The sequence below is a fragment of the Phocoena phocoena genome, chromosome 11, assembly GCF_963924675.1.
Source record: "Phocoena phocoena chromosome 11, mPhoPho1.1, whole genome shotgun sequence".
In the NCBI taxonomy this organism is placed as follows: domain Eukaryota; kingdom Metazoa; phylum Chordata; class Mammalia; order Artiodactyla; family Phocoenidae; genus Phocoena; species Phocoena phocoena.
Genome location: NC_089229.1, coordinates 46,486,363 through 46,507,318, shown reverse-complemented (window position 1 = coordinate 46,507,318; position 20,956 = coordinate 46,486,363). Strand labels below are relative to the sequence as shown.

The 20,956-nt window shown below is 37.6% G+C and overlaps 2 protein-coding genes across 2 annotated transcripts in view; both read right to left on the bottom strand.

Annotated features, from left to right (window-relative positions):
- The window catches only part of PTPRB (protein tyrosine phosphatase receptor type B), a 113,352-nt gene extending 96,693 nt beyond the window's left edge, over nt 1-16,659 (bottom strand). The window contains exons 1-3 of the mRNA XM_065886747.1: nt 16,605-16,659; nt 14,943-15,338; nt 5,470-5,720 (exon numbers count right to left, since the gene is read on the bottom strand). Of these exons, the coding sequence (XP_065742819.1) occupies nt 5,470-5,720; nt 14,943-15,338; nt 16,605-16,659 (702 nt within the window). The remainder of the gene's footprint in view (nt 1-5,469; nt 5,721-14,942; nt 15,339-16,604) is intronic.
- A 672-nt stretch (nt 16,660-17,331) lies between these two features.
- Nucleotides 17,332-20,956, bottom strand: part of PTPRR (protein tyrosine phosphatase receptor type R) — a 248,124-nt gene continuing 244,499 nt past the window's right edge. The window contains exon 14 of the mRNA XM_065888284.1: nt 17,332-18,533. Within this exon, the coding sequence (XP_065744356.1) occupies nt 18,440-18,533 (94 nt within the window). The 3' untranslated portion in view covers nt 17,332-18,439. The remainder of the gene's footprint in view (nt 18,534-20,956) is intronic.

Here is a 20,956-nt window from a genome sequence, read left to right as displayed (position 1 = left end):
AAGATTTATCTCCATCAGTGGTTCTGGAATTTAAAAGTACACCTCTGTGTGACTTAGAGGGCTTGTTAAAACACTGATTGCTGGGCCTTACAGCCAGAGTTTCGGATTCAGTTGGTCTAGGGTAGGGTCCAAGTGGTTGCATTTCTAACAAGTTCTGAATCTCGGTCCATACTTTGAGAACCACTGAGCTAGCTATTTCCTGACTCATACTGTAGACAAGCTTCTTGTTCCACCAACTTTGCCCTTGTAAAGACACACACTGCCACATAATACTGTGATGGTAACAATAATAACAGTAGTAGCTAATGTTAATTAAACACTATTTTTCCAGGCAGTACTGTAGGCACGTGATACATGTTGATTCATTTAATTCATGTCCAGGTTGAGAGAAGGAGAGTTTTGAAGCCATGTACTGGCTCGGGTTCACAACCTTCCAAACTGGCATAAGACAATGTGAGGAAAGAGAAGGAAAAGGAAAAAGGTAGGGAAAATGCTCCAAAGAGAGTCAACTTAGGACAACTTTGCAGTAGCATTGAGTGATGCTGGATTCCAAATCATGTCCTTTTGGCATTTACCTTCATTAATAAGAGCTCTGTGCAAGAGAATAAGGTGACTAGATGTGCAGGGTGTGTGTGTGTGTGTGTGTGTGTGTGTGTGTACTCTCCTCCTTGCTCTGCTATTCTTTAATCATTTGACCTTGGGTGAGTCCTCGCCTCTTTACGTTTAAACTAGGCATCTACAAAATAATAATAAATTAATAAATACTACGGTAGATTGTTTAATGACCACAGATTCCTCCCACCCAATATGTATGCCCCTTTTCAATGTGACTTTGCAGCTCTTCCCATCAAGAAGTGGGGTCTGTTTCTCCACCTTATGAATCTGGCCTGGTTTGTGATTCCGTTGACTGGTGGAATGTGGCAGAAGTAATGTGTGGTTACAGAGCCTAGGTCTCAATAGGCTTGTAGCTTCCACGTTTCCTCTCTTGCAAAGCTTTCTGAAACCATCACGTAAAGAAGCTGGTAGAGTCGAGTGGAGGATGAGAGGCCAGGTGGAGAACCAAGCCTGCTGCCACCGTCAACTGCTAGCCATGCAAGAGAGGCTACTGTGAAACTTCTAGCTCGACGCTGAATGCAACTACAGGGTGAGCCCAGGTGAAACCAGCGGAGGAACGCCCTCGCTCCCTGCCCCAACCAACAAAACCGTGAGAAAAATAAGCTGTCATTGTTTTAAACTACTAAGCTTTGGGGTAGTTTGTTACACAGTGATGGAAAACTACATACAGGTACCCACCCCCCAGAGTATATGAAGGTGCTTTAGCATAGTTGCTGGCACACAAATTTTAGCTATTATTTTTATCCCCTAGATCCTCTTCTTTGCAAATGGTGTATAGCATCTCTTCATGTTTCCTTCCTCATAACTCAAAAGAACTCTTGATGGAAGGGAAAACACAAATACATTCCACTTTCTCATTGAAAGTGTTTTGTGATATCCCACCCTCCAGTCCCAATCCTATGTTCCAATCCTAACTCACCCTTTGCTTGCAGATCGAGAACACTGGTCACTTCATAAATGTGAGTTAGTAGTAATGACACTGCCTTTCCAAGTAAAAGGTTCTTAGTATTTCAGTTCTTTTTCTTTCTTCTCTCGATTTCTCTTTCAGGTCAAGTGTGCTAAATTCTACGTAGTTGCTACATATGTATGGGGACAAAAGGATCGACAGATAATCTAATAGTGTCAGTGATTAAAATAACAAGTAGGAACTAGTGTCTGTTTCTGGATGAAGACTGCATTTCAAAACATGTGTTTGAAGTGTTCATCGATATATGTTCAGTATCTGTATGTGTGAGAATTATTACAGGACTCTTATACTGTCTAAGTCTTTTATTCACTCTTAACAGATTTTGCTGATCCTATACTCAATGATTCTATGTGCTTCTGTAACGCCAGCTTTATTATTTATTTTTCACATCCCCCACAATGTCTGGCAGATAATAGGTGCTCAAAAAACAAGTATGGAATGTGTGATTGGATTGAAGTGATAAAATTCCCAAGTTTCTTAAAAAATACTAATTTTAGGTGAGAGTTTAAATCACTTCTAACTTTCCATCCTGTCCCATCTCAGCTCTTACACATCCCTCCCTCCCCACTCCCCCACCTCTTATTGTTTTAACTCCTGTACTCCGTGAAGCTCAGTTCAGATATTCCCTCCTCCAGAAGACATTAACCTACTGCACACCTACTAAAACCTCCACACTAGTCAGGAACCTCTCTTTTGTATTCCACACAAGCCCGTGTAATCTCCATCTCCCTCAACACCTCAGCAGATGGTGAGTTCCTTCAGGGCAACAACTTGTCATTCATCTTTGTGTCCCAGTAAAAAATAGCAATAACAGCTATTCCTTCTTAAGTGCTTACTAAGGATCAGGTACTGCGGTAAGTGTTTTACAGGCATTGTCTCTCCTGGCCCTCACTACAGCCCTAAGAGTTGGAGGTTCATTTTATAGATGAGGAAACTGAGACTCGGTCACCAGCTAGTAAGAGGCAGTCAGACCTTAGACCTCAAAGCCCGAGTTCTTAACCACTCTGTTCTGACACTAGTTAAGTTGTCAGGAAATATTTGTTGGATGCATGAACATTTTCCAAAGTCACTAGACAGTCATCATTGCTTCATTCTCCTTTTTCTTTTACACTTTTTTTCCCTTTTTGGTGGTGGTGGGCAGTTGAAGGGCGATTAAGAGATGAAATGGGGGAAACTAGAAAGGAGAAAAAGGAACTGAATAATTAGCCCCTGAATGAAACTCTCTCTCTCTCTCTCTCTCTCTCTCTCTCTCTCTCTCTATATATATATATATATATATATATATATATATATATATACACACAGTATTAGATAATAGAAACATATTAAATACTAGATACACACAAACTTCGAATACTTAGGCAATATAAAAAAACATGGTTACTCAGCATGACCATCACACCTTGGCAGTAGATGGACATCGGCAGTAGATGTGTCATTTGTTACCCAAGTGTTCAACAATTCCACCCACTTCTATATCACTTCAATCAACTCAATACCCTAGCACTCCATCCCATTCTCCCCATTCCATTTCACTCCCCTCTGCTTAATTTCACTCCACTCCATTCCATTCCATTTCACTCTCCAGTTCCACTCCATTTTGCTCCATTCCACTCTACACCTTTCTTTCCCTTTCCTTTCTACACACCTTTAGTAAGCATTAAGCATTATTATGTTCAGGTGCTGGAGCTACAAAATTGAATAATTACAGTCCCTACTCTCCAAAAGCTCACATTCAGATTTTTCCTATCATCACCGATAACAGACCACTCCAACTCATGGCCCAACTACAGTAAGTCAATCCAAAATCCTCCCAAACCAGGAGCTAGCTGATAAAGAAAATAACTGACACACAAAGATTTTCTTTACACAAATCCAAGCGATTAAGTTGAACAATTTTATTCCTCTCTAATACTCTTCTAGGTGTTGAGGTAGAGTACCTTTCAAAATTACTTTTAAAGGACAGGGATTTTACCTCCCAAGTGACCCATTTTTACTTTTCCAAGTATTTCACTACAGCTGTTTATAACAGACTGTTATAAAGTAAATGCTCGCACTAAATCAAATGATGATCTAGCAGGGGTGCCTCACCTAAGGCATGAGAGTCATGGAAAACTGCGGTTTTAGAAACTGCCTTTGGAAAGAGCATAGCTTTTATACATTCAGCTTCCGAGGACATAGTTACGGTTTTGCCTGAGCTTCAAGAAAAAAATGGAACATGAGATCTTTGGCTGCAGTCATTCTGGTGCTCCATCTGGGAGCTCATGTAAACTTTAGAGTGAACTTCACTTTAGAAAAATACGAAAAATCAAAAACCAAAAAACTCTACAGAGTAGTTGCCACAGCCCAAGGCTGCAAACCCAGCTCTAGGGCTGGACCACGTGGGCTCTGTAACACGGTGCTGGGTCGGCCCCCGGGACTGGTATGCTGGCGACAGAGCTCTAGGGCTGGCTGTCCTTGACTCATTGCAGTGAGCCTGGCCATGTCTGGGAGCTTTCTGTGTCTTTGTTTCACAATGGTCCGACTTGGGCAAAGATGGGGAAATATTCTTTTTGCTAAAAGACAATGCTTTAGTGTTCAGGCAGATATGTTTCTATTGTAGTTTTTATTCAGCATGTTTCTTATTTGACACAGTTTTTGTTTTGTACTAGTATCTGTCTCCGTCTCTATGTGTATATCTGTATGTATACTGATAAAAATTAGTACATATATACTGATACCACTACATGTATACTGGTATGTATCAGTACATATATATATATATATATATATATATATATATATATACACACACACACACACACACACACACACACACATCAGTACAGAAAAAATAGATATAAATTTTTTTTTTTTTTTTTGCAGTACGCGGGCCTCTCACTGTTGTGGCCTCTCCCGCTGCGGAGCACAGGCTCCGGACGCGCAGGCTCAGCGGTCATGGCTCACGGGGTCCAGCAGCTCTGTGGCACGTGGGATCTTCCCGGACCGGGGCACGAACCCGTGTCCCCTGCATCGGCAGGCGGACTCTCAACCACTGCGCCACCAGGGAAGCCCTGGCTCTATTTGTTTTGTGATCAATAATGAGGTATGTGTTCACTAGTCGGGAGTCATGTGCAATATTCATTTCTGCACAATGCAAAAGAAACCAGAGCAGTAAAATGCATGTCATATGCATAGTGTTGGGCTTTTACTCTCTAAATTATTTGGATTGCTTATCAGGAAACAGCTAAATATTGCCAAATGAAACCTTAGCTTTTAAATTTTGTTTTAATTACACTGTTACTGTCTAAAATGATAGCCTAAAACCCTGAGTGGAAAGCAAAACCGAAGAGACGAACATCTGAAATGGAAACACTATGTGAACAGACTCTATGGCTGTGTCATTGCTGCTTCTCAGCCATTTATCTGTCCTCTTGTGGATGCTGATGTGAAATTGCTATGAGACTCAGCTTATCCTCCTCCATGTTCACAAATCCATTATAGTGATTGCTGAATCTTCCATTGCTTTGTGACTCTCTCCCCTCTCTTATAAGCATAAACGATTGTGAAATATATCCAGGGGGACCTGCAAGGGACTGATTTCAAATTCTATTTCCTGGTTTTAGGTTATCGTAAGCCTATGAACCCTGACGTCGGTTCAGAAATGTGGCCAACCTACAGGAGTGCAGTTATAATTCTCTTCAGCTTATAAAGGTGTAGCAATTTTAATTCTATCCCAAAGATTTTCTCATTACACAGAATGCATTCATGTACAATTAGCACCCAGGACACAGAGTGCCTGATCTCCCGCTTGAGTAGCAGTATTTCCAGCAAAGCAAAACTTTTCAACCAGTGGGCTTTCTGAGACCTTACCAAACCACACTCCCTCCCCTCCCCTCTCCCCTTACCTCTTCAGTGGTGCTGGAGAAGGGTTGAGTAGTCCAGGGAACCCAAGATGTAGTTCCAGCCATCTGCAGATTGGGGTGCTGCCTCTGGCTGCTGTTTTGGCTGTAGTTTTCTGTAGTACTTCTGGTGAAGGTCTCTGTGGTATTACTAATAAGGTGTCCCGGGCTATATGGAAGTGCATTAAAAGTAGTGGGGATTTGGGGAGGAGTTGTGTTTCTAGTACTCCTTACTGAGACTTCTGCTCCCAGGCCAGCTGAGGTAAAGAAAGGACAGTTGCTAAAATTACCCTCATGTTTTAGGGATTCTTCACATAAAAGCAATTTTACTTAGAAAAAGACCGCTTTAACAATGGGCATGTAGATAAGCTTCAGTTATATGAAAAATAGAAGATACTTTGAGTATGACCATACTCATTTGCCCTATCCATTTCACCCATCTATCAATTTTATCCATCTATCAATTTTACAGGGTGCAGGGAGAGTTGTGGAAACTGTGCTATCAGGGCTATAACTGTGCTATAAGCATACAAAGAGGCTCAAAATGGAAACAGTATTTTTAAACATTTAGCAAGATGTAAATATCAGCTGTTCTCTTAAATGTAAATAAAATAATCATCACCGTTAAGCACCTTTTCCTTGAGATGTGGAGGGTTGTGCAGAGTACCCTGTAAATAGTGTTGCCAAATTTTAGCAAATAAAAATATGTGATGCCCAGTTAGATTAGAATTTCTCATGAATAACCAATAATTCAGTAGATTTAATAACCTCCCCAATATACATTACATTATATTATATTGTATATTAGGAATATGCTTATGTAAAAAAATTGTCATTTATCTGAAATTCAAATGTAACTGAATGTTGTATATTTTATCTGGCAACCCTACCTGCACATCTACCAGATCTAGGCTTTGATAAATGTTTAGACATTCTCCCTAGTTTCTGTTTGCTTTTATCTTCTTGAATCCTGTGCCACTATCACGTCCATTGTGCCTGGCAGACCAGATTCATTTATCCCTGGGGTGTCTTCTACGGGACAAACCCAACTGTACTGTTAGCAATATGCCTTTACAATATGCCAAGAAGCAGTCTTAAGTCTGCAGTCTTAATTGAGTTAGGTGTTAGAATGTCCTTTTACATAGATATTGATCTATTGTTGGGATGGAAACATTTCTGTATGTGGAGATTAGTATTTTGGTCATTTTGAGCTTTGGCCAATGCCAATCCCCTGAGTTGACAGGGGATTTCAATTTTAGCTGTGACCATTTTAGCTCTCAGACCCTCAAAAAAAAAAAAAGATTTAATGATGAGGTGAGCACAGAGACAAGCTTCCAAATACCTAGCATGTAATTATATGTCTTAGCATGTCAACCTATGATTACTCTTCTTCACTAAGGAGCAGTTGGTAAGTTCTCATCCTGAGAACTATTTTTTTTGTAGTCAGCTTACAGAATTAATTCAATGGATGAAACAAGACTTCCCCCAAATTCGGTAAATGATCAAAACACTCTTGAAATTTCTTCTGCAAATAAAATGGCTTATTGCCATTGCGTGTAGCTTTGGAATATCTTCTGGAAAAATTTTTACTCTTCTGTAATTGTCTTTAATTAACCTTCTAAATGTATTTTTAAAACCCTCCAAACCAAACAAGTCCATTTTCCATTTTAGGCCACCACTATTTTTCCAAAAAAAGGACCTACAGAATATTCAGGTCCGGTACCCCTTCACTTTGTGCCTATGTTTTTAACTTGTGCTATTTAAGAAGCAGGAAGGAAACTTTAGTCTTAACATTTGATTTCCAAATTTCATGAATTTCAAAGCAGTGATCTGCAAACTTTGCTAGGCATCACCTTTGGGGCTTGTTAGACAACTGAAGCCTAACCGCCCTACCACCCTCCACCCCCGAAATTGTGATTTAGTAGATCTGGTGTGGGAACTAGCACCTGCATTTCTAATAAGTTTCTCAGGTGTAATATACATCCAAGTATATAATTTTATCTGTATATACGATATGAGGCAAAGCTGAATTCTAATCATTTCTTATGTGGACATTGAAGGATTATAAAGTAGATGAGAGGAAAGAAAATCCATCATAGAAATATATAAGGTGATGAAAATAAGTTCATCTTTCCATTGCCTGAACTCTTTGTTGAAATGGGTGCTATGAAATTATACTAAAAATAGTAGATCTTTGGATGTTTTGGGTTCTATAATTCTTCTGATGTTCTTTGAAAAGGTATATACATTTTACAGTTCATGAAAGAACAAGATATATTTTGACAAATGCAAGGAAAAGTTCTTACACAATGGAACAATATGTTGAAGCTATTTTTAAAAAGCTTTATTGTACCATTGCCACTACATTGTTTCCACATTATACACAATTCCTCTTAGAACACAATTCAAAATAAGGCAGACCATCCTGGGTCCAATCTCAGAAGTTTTAGCACTTAATGTGTGAAAAATAAAGTTTAGCACTGATAGCTCACCTATAAGATGATTTGCAATGACTGCATCATATCAAGCCCATATTTCAAATACATTTTTTAAAAAAGCAATATGTATTTTAGTTTATTAATTCATCTATGATTGCCTCAGAAAAAATCAATAATAGAAATGGAATTTTTGTATGATGATAATAAAGACAAAACACAATTTGTTAGTTTCCCTCTTTTAAATGATACAAAAACTTTCGAGCATATTGAAAGAAATAACTTGAATAAAGCTCATTTTGGAGAGAGAACATTTTAACTATATTGATACTTTCCATTCTGTAGGAAGACACCAAATGTAATGTGCCCTTTAAAAGTGGGAAAATAATCTGGAAAAGAGTTAGCAAATGAAACAGAAGATACCTTAGAAAAATGATGATTTGTGTATATATATATCTATACATAAATATTTACATTTAATATATAAAATATTTTAAACAAGATTGGGATAGAATAAAGATAAAGTGAAAGGTCTGGGAATTATAATAGTCTAAATAATTATTAGAAATGGTAAAATGAATAATTAACATTTCAGAAAATGTAGTCAATGAAATAAAGGATACATTAAAAAATACACATGCCTAAAATTTGAAAAAGTGAGTAAGGAAGTGAAAAGTTGTTGAAAAGAGTACCAAAGATGGAGAATTTACAAACAATGGGAGGCACAACAAATGAGAAGGCATACATAATCAGAGGTTAAATTTTTTTTTTTAACAGACCTTAAAAATTTGCAAGATTAGAAAAAAGTAAAATTAATAAATGGAAATTGATACCAGGACATAGCATAGTAAAACATCAAAGCATAGCACAGTAAAAAAATTAGGTTAAAAAAATAAATGAAAGCTTAGCCAATCAAAGAAATACTTTTCAAAAGCCAATTGCTACTCAACTACTGTACTACGGGTTGCCTTATGAAGATGTGCCTGGTTTATCCTAATGCCCCATGTTTTCTTTTGGGAAGGTACAAACACATACATTGGAAAAGGATAAGATGGTGGGGTAGAAGGATGGAGGGGGAAGAATGGCTTAAAAGTTCATGGCTACCAGGCTGTGGGAGAGACATGCTGAGCCAGAGGCTACGTAAACAGGGTCAGGGCAAGGGCAGATGGAAAGTGGATGAATAACTTGGTGTGTCCAGGGCTGGCTCATCCATTAAGCACATTGGAACATTGCCTAGGGCCCATGATTTTAGGGCCCATGAAATGATTTAATTTCTTTGAAAATAATTTTTCATAAAGAACTTTCACGGTCAAAAAAAATGTTAAAAATTTTTTTCACATATCATGAAAGAATGAGAATGTTAGGACACACGAAAATCTATTAACTTATTTTATTTTTCCCAGTGGAGAAAGGGACCCACAAAGATATAAGAGCACATATGAAAGTCATTTGTGGCCCTGGTTACAGGGCCCTGATAAGTTCATTGATGTGTCACAGGTTGAAAATCGTTGGGAGACTCTGGATACTGTGTTAGATATTTTTTAATGATCGTATAAAGCATGTATTAATAATCATGACCAGATGATTTTCAATGATCATGTAAATAAATGGCTAATTGCAAGACCCATGTTGTTATAATGATGCTAGGAGAAAAACTCTAAAATGGCTGTGACAGCCAATTTGGTCAAAGTAGAGTCTGTATATACAAAAGACACTTTCGGTTTTGCTTTGTTCATTTCCCATCAAGCTCTCTGTATTTACAAGCACTCCAACAATCCCTAAAGGAAATAAGTTACTAAAACCCTGTCTCCCAAGAGCATACATGATTGTTTACCTATTACAATGCTTATTCCCTCACCTGTATGAATACAATTAAACAATTACTTTAACCAACAGGTATATCAAGCCAGCCAACAGTATGATTTACTTCAGCAGTGAAATCTCTTTTAACGATTTTACTAACTCAGCTATATCAGGGATATTGAAAATATGTCTGCAAAAATTTGCCTGTCCTCAGATAAATATGAGAGCTGAATGAATGAATCTGTGGTAGACGCTGAATAAATGTTGACTGGTTGGCTGACATATACAATGTTTCTCTTCATACAATATGAAACATCTTAGTGAAAGTAACAATTTTAGACAATCATCCAGGTGTTTATACTTGTAGGGAGACTTGGCATTCCTTGGAATAGGTATCCAAAGGCTAGATGGAATTTTGTACTCTTCATCCAGAAGACCTAGAACTACATGAGCATAGTCTACCTGCCAATAGATTTGTGCCGGTGCTGTGGAAACTTTTCAAGTTTAGAATGCTTTTATTTCCCTCTCCTAAGGATTATTTGCTTAGATATGCTTGCAGATCAGTAATATCCTTTGAGTAGATTTCTCTGTTACCCATATAAAAGAGGGGGCCAATGAATGAGTTATTTTCCAGATCATGTAGGTCCATAAAACTTCAATGATTCGGCCACTGTAACATTTGTTGTCTGCTTGTGGTGTCAAGACTATTTCCCGTTGGAATAGCTGCAACTGTAACTTTTGATTTAAAAATTCTTCTTAACTTGGGAAGAAGAGAAAAGCAACAGTCATGACTTCAATAGTGGCATAAAGTAGTCCTTAGCTTTCCTTTATTGTTCCCAATAATTCTGACATTCAGCACCTTTTAGAAATTGAAACATTTACTAATTTAGACAGCATTTATTGACCAAGGGAACCAAGATTACCTTTAAAGGAGATGAAGATTTCTAAGTTATGATCCCTGTTAACAGGTTTATAGCACAGTAATTTAGTTTTTCTAACTCTTTTCCTTTTGCATCTCCTGTATATACAAAAGACTTGGTCATGGAAAAATGATCTTTTCAATTGAATTTCTAGTGAACTTTCCTAGAAATGTACAAGGACCCCCCAAACTGTAGACCAATATAGTTTTCGCTTTAGCTTATAAGGTTTTTGCTACGCAGGAAACCCTTTACTTAGGAGTGCTATGTTTTAAGAGCTTGTAAATTAGAGATTTGAGCCTCAGAATGCATTTTTACTACTAAAGTAATAATAATCCTTAAAAAAGTCAAATGTGTGATTATTTAAAATTGCTATACTGTTGAACAAAATACAGTTTGGTTTTTCCTTATTGCATTATTGACCACTGCCTTGTGTGAATTTATAGAGACTGAGAAATTATACACAAAATATTTCTAAAAGTCATACTCTTAATACAGTGACTCTAAGGATGTAGCTATACAATATAACACCAAAATATAGGGAGGAAAAATTAGAATCTGTCAATCACTTGTTTTATTGACACCTTGCTAAAGGTAAGATGGTTTCCAGATAACTGGATATCTGGCAACTGATTGACAAAAGAATATACGTGGAGAATGAAATTTTGTAATTTTTAGCCAGATGTGTTGGCATTTTGGAGGCAATGCTTTTTATTATTACTGTTACTATTCAGAATAATAGCTAGAAGCCTCTAATTTTTAAAAAAATGATCTTAAAAGTTTGATTTTTTATAAAAGAGTCTGTCTACCAGGTACACTTTTTTTTTTTTGTCCAGAATGAAGATGTGTAATATATTCTTTAAGGGTAAACTTGAAATTCAGAGGGAATGGCAAAAATCTCAATCCATCTTTTCTTTAATTTGGTATTCTACTACGTACTGGTGATCCTGGTTCTACACAATCTATATATTCTTTTTAATTAGATTCCCATTAATTAGGTCCCATTAAATTCTATTTGTCCATTAAAAGCTTGTTTTAAGGGGTTTTATTTATTTATTTTTTAAGTCTTTATTGAATTTGTTACAATATTGCTTCTGTTTTATGTTTTAGTTTTTTGGCTGCAAGGCATGTGGGATCTTAGCTCCCCAACTAGGGATTGAACCTGCACCCCCTGCATTGGAAGGCAAAGTGTCAACCACTGGCCCACCAGGGAAGTCCCAAGGGGTTTTAAAGAAATATAAATTATATGAAAAATTTTAAATACAGGTCAATTTTACATTCTTCTCCTAATAAAAAATCATTGCAGTAGTGCTGATTGAGGAAATCTGACCCTACCTAGTATAGGTCCTTCTCTCAAAAACCTTCACCTTAACTTTTGAATTGAATTTTAATCCACTTTGGAAGCCTATTCAATTCACCCTCCCTGTATAGAGGGACTCGAGTAAAGGAGAGGTAGAAAAAGAAAAAAGGTGTCTTATTGAGAATGAAGCATAGCTAAATTATGACAAAATCCAGTGGGCACTCAAAGGATTGTTTAAAAAATATCCAATTTAAGAATTATCTTTTAAATGAAAAAAAAAAAAAACCCCACAGTTGCTTAATGTGACACACTGGCAAGAATATACATTGGAGGGAGGGGTATTTTTTTTTTTTCCTACTTACACTCTATTGTAATTAATTATTTACCTATTTGCCTTCCCCATTATCCTAAGAAGCAAAAGACATATTTAGTGATTCTCAACTTTGGTTGCACATTAGAATCACCTTGGAAGCATTTAAAAATTATAATGCCTGAGTCAGTTGGCCTAGAGGATGAAGCCTGGATATTAATACTATTTCAAAGGTCCCATTGGGATTCTGATGTGAAGCTTGGGTTGAGAATCACTGGTGTAGAGTACTTCAGTTACTAGCACGAGCTCTGGCACCTAGTAGGTAATAGAGAAATATTACTTAGATATTTGAATGGCATCATGAATGTTTCCTCTGTGAAACAAACATGAAATGTATGGTTCAGATTTTGACCTTCACAGGTATGCTTTTACTGAAGAACCTAATTTTATTTTATTTTTTTTTAGTAAAAGGCGAAAGATTTATTCGATATGAAGAGAAACCAGAGTATGAAGAACCTAATTTTTAAAATCACATCCTATGGATTAACAACATGTATATTTGTACTGCTTAAGAGTATAATATTTAGTTATCAACTCTTTAAGAAAGGACATTTGGAATCATTCATCACAAACATCTGCATGCAATTTAATTTTTCACAATGGATTCTCTAGAAAATCAGTGAGTGTTCATGCTATGAGTCAACCAATATCATTCTGTGTGGATGGAGAAGAAAAATGTGTCTGTTAGCTTATAACCATGTTAAGGCAAAAGTATACATTGTACATATGCATATTCAAATATAAGATTTTTTTGAACTAGAATCATACAAATTTTAGCTCTGCATTTTCTAGAAGTCCATTTTTTTTCCAACACACATTATCAGGCATTTTTGGATATGGCATGTTCAGTGGTTAACTGTAACTGATATATTGTACTACTTTACTTTTGAAGTGAAGTCTGTCACTGGGCATGTTTTGTATGAAGGTCAAAGGAGATAGTTTTTCCACGAATTATCTTCTATCTTAAATAACCCATATTTTTTCCATGAATTATCTTCTAACTTAAGTAACCCATATCTACTGAATCCATACGTGCTTTTAAAAAGTTCTAATGAAAGAATATTCTTCTAAATAAGGTTTGATTAGGATTTGGGGAGGAATCTCACTTCTTGTGTATAACCATACACCTTACAACTGAAATATTTACAATGTTTCTCTGTTGTTTAGGACAGGCCTAGTTAGATGAACTACAGGAAAGGAATTGTATGAACTGGTGCTATATGCTGTATACTCTCTGATAAAGTTGAATTTTCTAATTAACTTTTACATGTTTTTTATCTTACTCTCATATCAGAAATTTTATAAGAACAGGGACTCTTCTTGTATTGTAGAAGAGCCCATGCATTTAATTGGCACCTAATTAGATGTTTGTCTAATTTTTGAAGTGAATGAATGACAGATAACTGTTCAAAGATCAGTGTGGTGAAATAAACCCATATAAGCCTCAAAAATCAACACCTAATAAAAAGATTTAAAGGTACAGTGGATGTTGATCCCCAGATGAGGTGAATCAAAATTATTTGGGGAACTTTTAAAAAAATATCAAGTATCATGCCCAAATATAGTTTTCTTGGAATCAAATCTTGGAGATGATCACAGAGGAAGAAATGATGGCAATGATTCCCTCTACTCTGTCTCCCCACCAGATGATTCTGGATGTAGCCAATTGGGCAAGAGTCTGTGTAAGCATTTGGGAAGTACTATAAAATGGAACATGTACTGGTTGAAGAATCAAGAAACTTGGGTTCTAATCATACCTCTGCCACTGAATTATCTGGGACAAATCCCTTAACCTTGACAAATTTTAATCTTAATGAACGGCTTCATTTCTACAGAATTCCTCCAGTGACTTATACCAAATATGTAATAATTCTTTTATCCTTCATGACTTCCTAAAGCAAACCTCTAATAGAGGAGTAAATAAGCAATAAGATGATTCAATAAAATAGAAAATTAAGCCGTATCCACAAATAAAAATTCCTAGTCTAGGACTGAACTGTATGTTGTACCAAAAATGTATGCACGTGTATACAAGTTTTTATATGTGTCCATCAGCTAGGTTATATCCATCAAAGATCAACAAATTAGAAAACTCTGTGGCTGCCCATTGGTTCTTACCATTTCAAAATATGTTATCTCCAAAAAATATCTACCCTTAAACATTAGTACAAGAGATTGTCAAAAGCATAATTTATTATCTTCCCAGTCTTAGCAAGCACCATTATGATGTTGTAATAGTTCCTCATAATCAGAGAATAGAAGTGTCTAAATCAGCAAAAATATTAATTTCCTGATCATTGGTTTTAGTCATTGCATATACATATGTACATAGAGCTACATACCCACATTTAGTAGTACTTAATCAAAGTGCTTAATGTCTGGAACAAAAGAGAAGCTCGAGAAATATTTGTTGAATTAACAAAAGAAGCAAGAAAAAAAGGAAGGAAGAATGAGAGATAGACAGAAAAAGCTGAGCTTATTTTAATGAAGATAATGAAGTTTTCCAAGTCAGTGGGTACCACGTGATCCATTTCCATTAGCTTATGAATCTTCCATAGGAATTTTGTTGGGGCATGTGGACTTCCCTTGAATGTGAAAAAACAAGACATTTAGCAGAAAAACTTTCAGAATCGATTCTGAAAGGAAGAGCTCACCTTTTTTAGAGCAGAGGCTTTCATTGACTGGTTTTCCCTCTTCGTTGACATCTATTTTCATCCAGCTGTGGAGGTACTTCCTGCCCTTCTTGACCACTACCCTGAAGCCTTGTTTCTTGAGGAAGAGAGAGGCATTTTCCACCTCAAGGAACCCTTCCGTCTCATAGCAAGTCCATCGAGGTGCCCGGGAGCAGGGGGCAAAGATGGCGGATCGGGAAGGGCCACCAGAAGAATCAGAGATGCCCAGGCACAGAGCAGATTTAACATGAAGCAGCTTCCCATCCTCAGTCCACATCCACTGCTGGTTCTGGCTGGTCCCATTGCACGAGTCCATGACCACTCTCTCATTTTTGAAAAGGCACTGTTGTTTCTGGACATGGACAATCTGAAACCCCTCTGGAAGATGAGAAGCTCATCAAGTACTACGTAGCAAATCATAAGGCCCACCAGAAAACAAAAACAACCCACCCACAAATCAGCCAGGTCAAAATACGAGGTTTACTTATCTTTTGCAATTGCTATCATTTCAAGTGACTATTCCCAGATTCAACACATGTGATTTAAAATCCCAAAGCAGACAATGTCAAAATGTCACACTTAGCTCCCTTTCTTCTCCTTTCACATGGCTTAGGGAAGAAAATACACCCCCATTGAAATAATGAAAGGAAGCTTGGAAAAGAAACAAAACCATCCAAAGAGTATGGTGCGATATTTTAGCCTAAATAATTAAATATGTTAAAGTTATAAAAAACCCAGCTCCTGTTTTAACCATTTCACTCCTTCCACCTCACCTCCATCCCCCACTCTAAAAAAGCAACCCTTTTTCCAAACCTTAAATTACTATTGCAATAAGTGTTAGTATACAAATGGACTAGTTTGAACATAATTTTTAAAAATTGGATATATTTATCCACAAATAAAATTTCTCATTCCTCTTAGCACACCCTCCTAGCTAATAGCAACCAAATGAAAGTATTAATTATCACAAACTAATTTTTTTATAATCCTAGGGAGAAGCATTTCTCTATTTTGTGACAGTATCTACAGTCTTCCTTCAAATGCTAATAGATTAAAAAAATCACCTCTTCTCCATGTAAGGAAACTAAATACCCAATTGTTAAACATCAGGATAAAAAAATGAGATATTCAGGCTCAAAAACCATTTTCAAGGTGCTTTTACTTAATTTTCTCAGCTCGCCCATGAAAATATTCAGACGTTCCAAATCACAACTTCCAAATAAAACACACCACAGTTCCCCAACCCCCTTTAATCATATTTCTTATATTTTCTTTCTTTAACACAAAGGAAACAAAACTATAGCCTGACAGGGAAAAAGCATGGAGATGCCACAGACTGTTACATAATGATACATTCTTCCCCCCTCAGGGTTGCTTTACTCTCTGCTGTAAGGATGCCATTTCAGGAGCTGCCTGAGGCATTTGGAAGACACAAGAGAAGGCCATTTATTTTCTTTTGGAGAGAAATCTCAACTGTGTGGGCATGGCAGGCTCATTTTTATTCCCCCTCCTCATTGTCTTTGGCTAAACTGCCATGGAGACCCGGCTCCATTTCCGCCTTGTTTCAGACACTTTTCAAAGGACAGAGACTCCACTACAGGCTGTTGGAGAAATGCCTCAGGAAACTGAGGCAGACCCACTCACCTGAGTTCCCGAAGATGAAGCAGGTAAGAATCGCCACGTAAAATTCAGCCTCCATTTTCCACTTAACGACTGTTCATGCTTCGCTTGGAGGAAAAAAAAAATCTCCCAGATAAGAGAAGCAAAGACTAGGAAGGAAATGTGCCTTCATGGTGGGGGGAAAAGTCAGTGACGAGCACTTCCTCCTATTGAATTGTTTGGGGGAAGTTTTACACCAGTTGTCCTTTTCTGTTTCCTTAGAAAGAAGGGATTATGATTGCCTCTCTTTTTTTTATGTAGAAAATATTCCAGCCTTCAGGAGCAGAATAAAACTTGTAAGTTTTCTTCTGCCATCCCTGTGGCACATGACTACGTAAGCTCAAGAAGGAAGAAAGGAATTGTAATCTTAGGTAACTGAATGTTCCTACATTCCGTCTCTTCAGGTGATGTGATTCTGCTGAACAAACAGAAATCGTGTAATTTATGAGAGTCTGCGGTAAGTGATACAAAGACATAAACATGTACTGTTTGTATAGTGATAGCTGGGAGCCTATTGAGGAAAACCACATAATGATGGCACTTCTAGATCATTATCTCTCAAGTGTTGACAATACTACAGTTTGAAATAGCCATCTCCACTGGGGAGAGGCAGACTAAAATTAAACCCATCCCACTATCGACTTCAGGCTTTCCCCAAAAGATAATGGTCTCTCTTCAAACAGGAAAAAAAAAGTCCATGCCTTACTCAACATTTAGTATTAAGAGTAGTTTATTGGCAGTAGGAAACAAAGTCAACATTAAATGCATTAGCTGCATGAAAAATTCATATTTGAGCAGAACATCTAGTGTTTGCTGAGTGTAGTTTTATTTTTTTTTAAGCTTTATTTGTCTCTTGAGGATTAAATCCTTTCAGAGATTTAAGGATATCCATGGCAGCATCCTTTTAAAGAACCTCTGGAAATGAGACAGGTTACATCATTCCCAAAGGCATCTGCCTTTTGCTGGGAGAGAGATTTCAGGTAGACAGCATATTCAAAAATTCTTTCTTAGTAAAAGAGAGACAAGTATTTAAAATTCTTAACACATCATAGTTGCTACAAATTTGTTTTTCCCTTTGAAAGTAAAATGACTCACAATGTAGAAATACAGTGGGTAGAATTCTGGAGCAGAAACCACCTCTATGCCCAATAGTAGAGAGTAAATACATACATCCCCAATGACAATCATTGTGCTCTGTAATTGATTGGTACGAGGTACTGATAAATACACATTTAATAGATAATATTTTCAAGACACATTTCCATATAAAATAGTTACTGCTTCTGATTTTTTTTTCAAAAACAAGGACTTATTTGTTAAAAATCCATTTTCAATCACAACTTTAGCGGCAAGATTCTGGTAACTGAGAAAGGAATTAGCACTTAAAACAGGAACAGTTTAACAGCTGACAGTCCATTCACAAGACAGAGTTTTTGCAAACATAAAAGCATCTAAACACACAATAATAATTTCTTCAGCAGCTCTTCAAGTCGTCATCTGATGACATAAATTTCATACGTATATTCTGTGTGGCAGATAGTCAATACAGACAAAACAAAATCCTCCTTAGCTGTGTGAGAAATCAATCATACCTCCATCAGCAAAGGACCTTCAAAATAATTTAGGGGATGCTTACAAATGCATTCATATACACAAGAGGCTGGCAATCTTGAATATGTTGCCATCTTCCACAATCCATGCCCCAGCTTGGCTTCACATCTTCTCTTTGCTTCCACTGCAGGAAGCTCCTTCCAGAAGCCTCAAGTGGGTAATTGACTAATCACCCCTAGAGAGCGATGGTCTGGTAAGTCTTCAGAGAATCACTGGACGGTTTCTGCCGCAAGTCTGCTCTCGTACAGGCACAGAGCGTGATGCACAAATTCATACTGCTCACTGGTTTGGACCATTCCACCCCTGCAAGGAGGAGATAATATAATAATTTATTGCTAACGTCCCACAGTCTCAAGTAACTCAGCGACCACACCCAAACGCAGGCGTTAGGCTAAAGACACACAGAACAGTTGGCCTGGTGATTCTTTTGTTATCTCTCTTACCTACGTCCAGATGACCCAACTGGTGAATTTAATATGCTACTGTATATAAAGGGATTAGCACAGTGCCTAGTACACAGTAGGCATTTGATTAATTTTACCAACATATTGTCACTGGAGAGGCAGTACAGCCTCATGGTTAGGTACTTGGACTTTGGAACCAGACTGAGTTCAAATCCCTCCTATGCCAATTCTTAGTTGTGTGATCTTGGCCAAGTTCCTTAAAACGCTTTGTGTCTCAGTTTCCTCCTCTGTTAAAGTGGGAGAATAACAGCACCTATTTCATAGGATTGTTTTGAGGGTTAAATAAATTCATGTGTCTGGAGTGTTAGTATTACTTCTCGGGTGCCTTATCATTCATTTTATACAGATTTACGCACTTGGATTAAAATTGATTGATGTAGGTTTACTAAACAAAACTCAACTGTGAAATGTTGCTCTTTCTACGAGTAAGAAAACGACCTTGGAATGGTCTACTTGAGTATGTTATGTGGAAGCAACCTTTGGGGGTGGTGTGCTGAGTATCTAAACACAATAGCAGATACTATGTATAAAATAGACAACTAATGAGAACATACTGTATAGCACGGGGAACTCTACTTAATGCACTGTGGTGACCTAAATGGGAAGGAAATCCCAAAAAAGAGGGGATATATGTATGTGTATAGCTGATTCACTTTTGCTGTATAGTAGAAACTAACACAACATTGTAAAACAACTATATCCCAATAAAAATTAATGAAAAAAACCCACAATAGCAGGTGGGTCCTTATATGAGTTGGAAAGAGAATTGGTTCTTGCTTTTTTCCCTTTGTCATTTTCATTATCATCCCTAGATACCTTATGGTTTTTTTTTTTTTTTTTGCGGTACGTGGGCCTCTCACTGTTGTGGCCTCTCCCGTTGCAGGGCACAGGCTCTGGACGCACAGGCTCAGCGGCCAGGGATCACGGGCCTAGCCGCTCCGCGGCATGTGGGATCTTCTCGGACCGGGGCACGAACCCGTGTCCCCTGCATCGGCAGGCGGACTCTCAACCACTGCGCCACCAAGGAAGCCCAATACCTTATGTTTTAGCTTAGTAGAAGGTATCTGACTTCATGAGAAGTAATGATGCTTCTCGTTATACTTTTATACATAAAATAGCTATATGGCATTTTGTTTTTTTGATAATGGTTCTTTTACGTGGCAAAGCTACTGATAGTTGTGTAAATGTTACATATTTTTTCTGCTCACTGAATAACTACATCCCTATTAGTAACTATTTGAAGTCTTATCATCTTCATAACTCTACAACCAATGCTACAACCAATTTTCAACTTATGTTTTAGCTAGTTCTTCCTAGTGGCTGTTGTTACCATTCAAAATAATTATTTTGAGGCCTTTGAGCTCTTCAACTTAAAAAACGAAATATACTGCCTCACTGTAGTGTGATTTCTAGTTAATGGTAATGACTAAAACTGGGCTTGTACGTATGTTTACTTGCCCACCTCTATAAACACAAGCTCACAAGATACTAAAGCAGTAAGATTTCACCCTTTTAAACTAAACAGTGATATTAAGTTAGTAACACTTCACCCTTCAAGACGACACTAAATTGGTTGACATAATGCCCAAATGATGTATTTGGCAAGAAATAAAAAGGTAAATATACGTTTTTTGGTGACTGCAACTTATTGGCAGAAATATTTCATCGGTCCTCTTCCCTAGAACTGCACATTTTGTTGTGCTGAAGGCAACTTTCTGGCCAAAGTGTTCCTTGATCCTAAGTTGACAACAGGAATGGCCAACTGAGGATGTGGTGACTTTTCCTCTTCTTAGCTGATGACATCTGGGCACACCTAAAAACAGCAGGTGTCCGGAATATGCTGGCTTTGACTGTGAAGCTTGGGAGATCCAGCCACGGTAAATATTGAGGCAGCTCCAGGGAGCTGAGAGGTGCCTCCCTTCCTCTGGCATCCGCACAGCTCATTAGTCCCCCTCCTTGAGCTGCGGATGGTATGTGGAGCCTTATATGTGCTCCATCTCACGGACTCTGGTCTGTGAACTTCTTCCCACCATTTACTTCACACTGAGGCAAGATTTTCCCCTGATTGTATGTTCTGGTGAACACTGGTATTTACATGTCCAACTGGTGAATGAATGAAGGCACAGTCTAGGTTTTAATTACCATTTTACCCCAGATAGGTTAGCAGTGTATTTTAATGCTTGGAGGATACTTACTATGACATTCTGTTAACTAAGTCAATGTTGTTTCTGCCAGCGAAGTTGGAGAAGATGGGGAAATGAA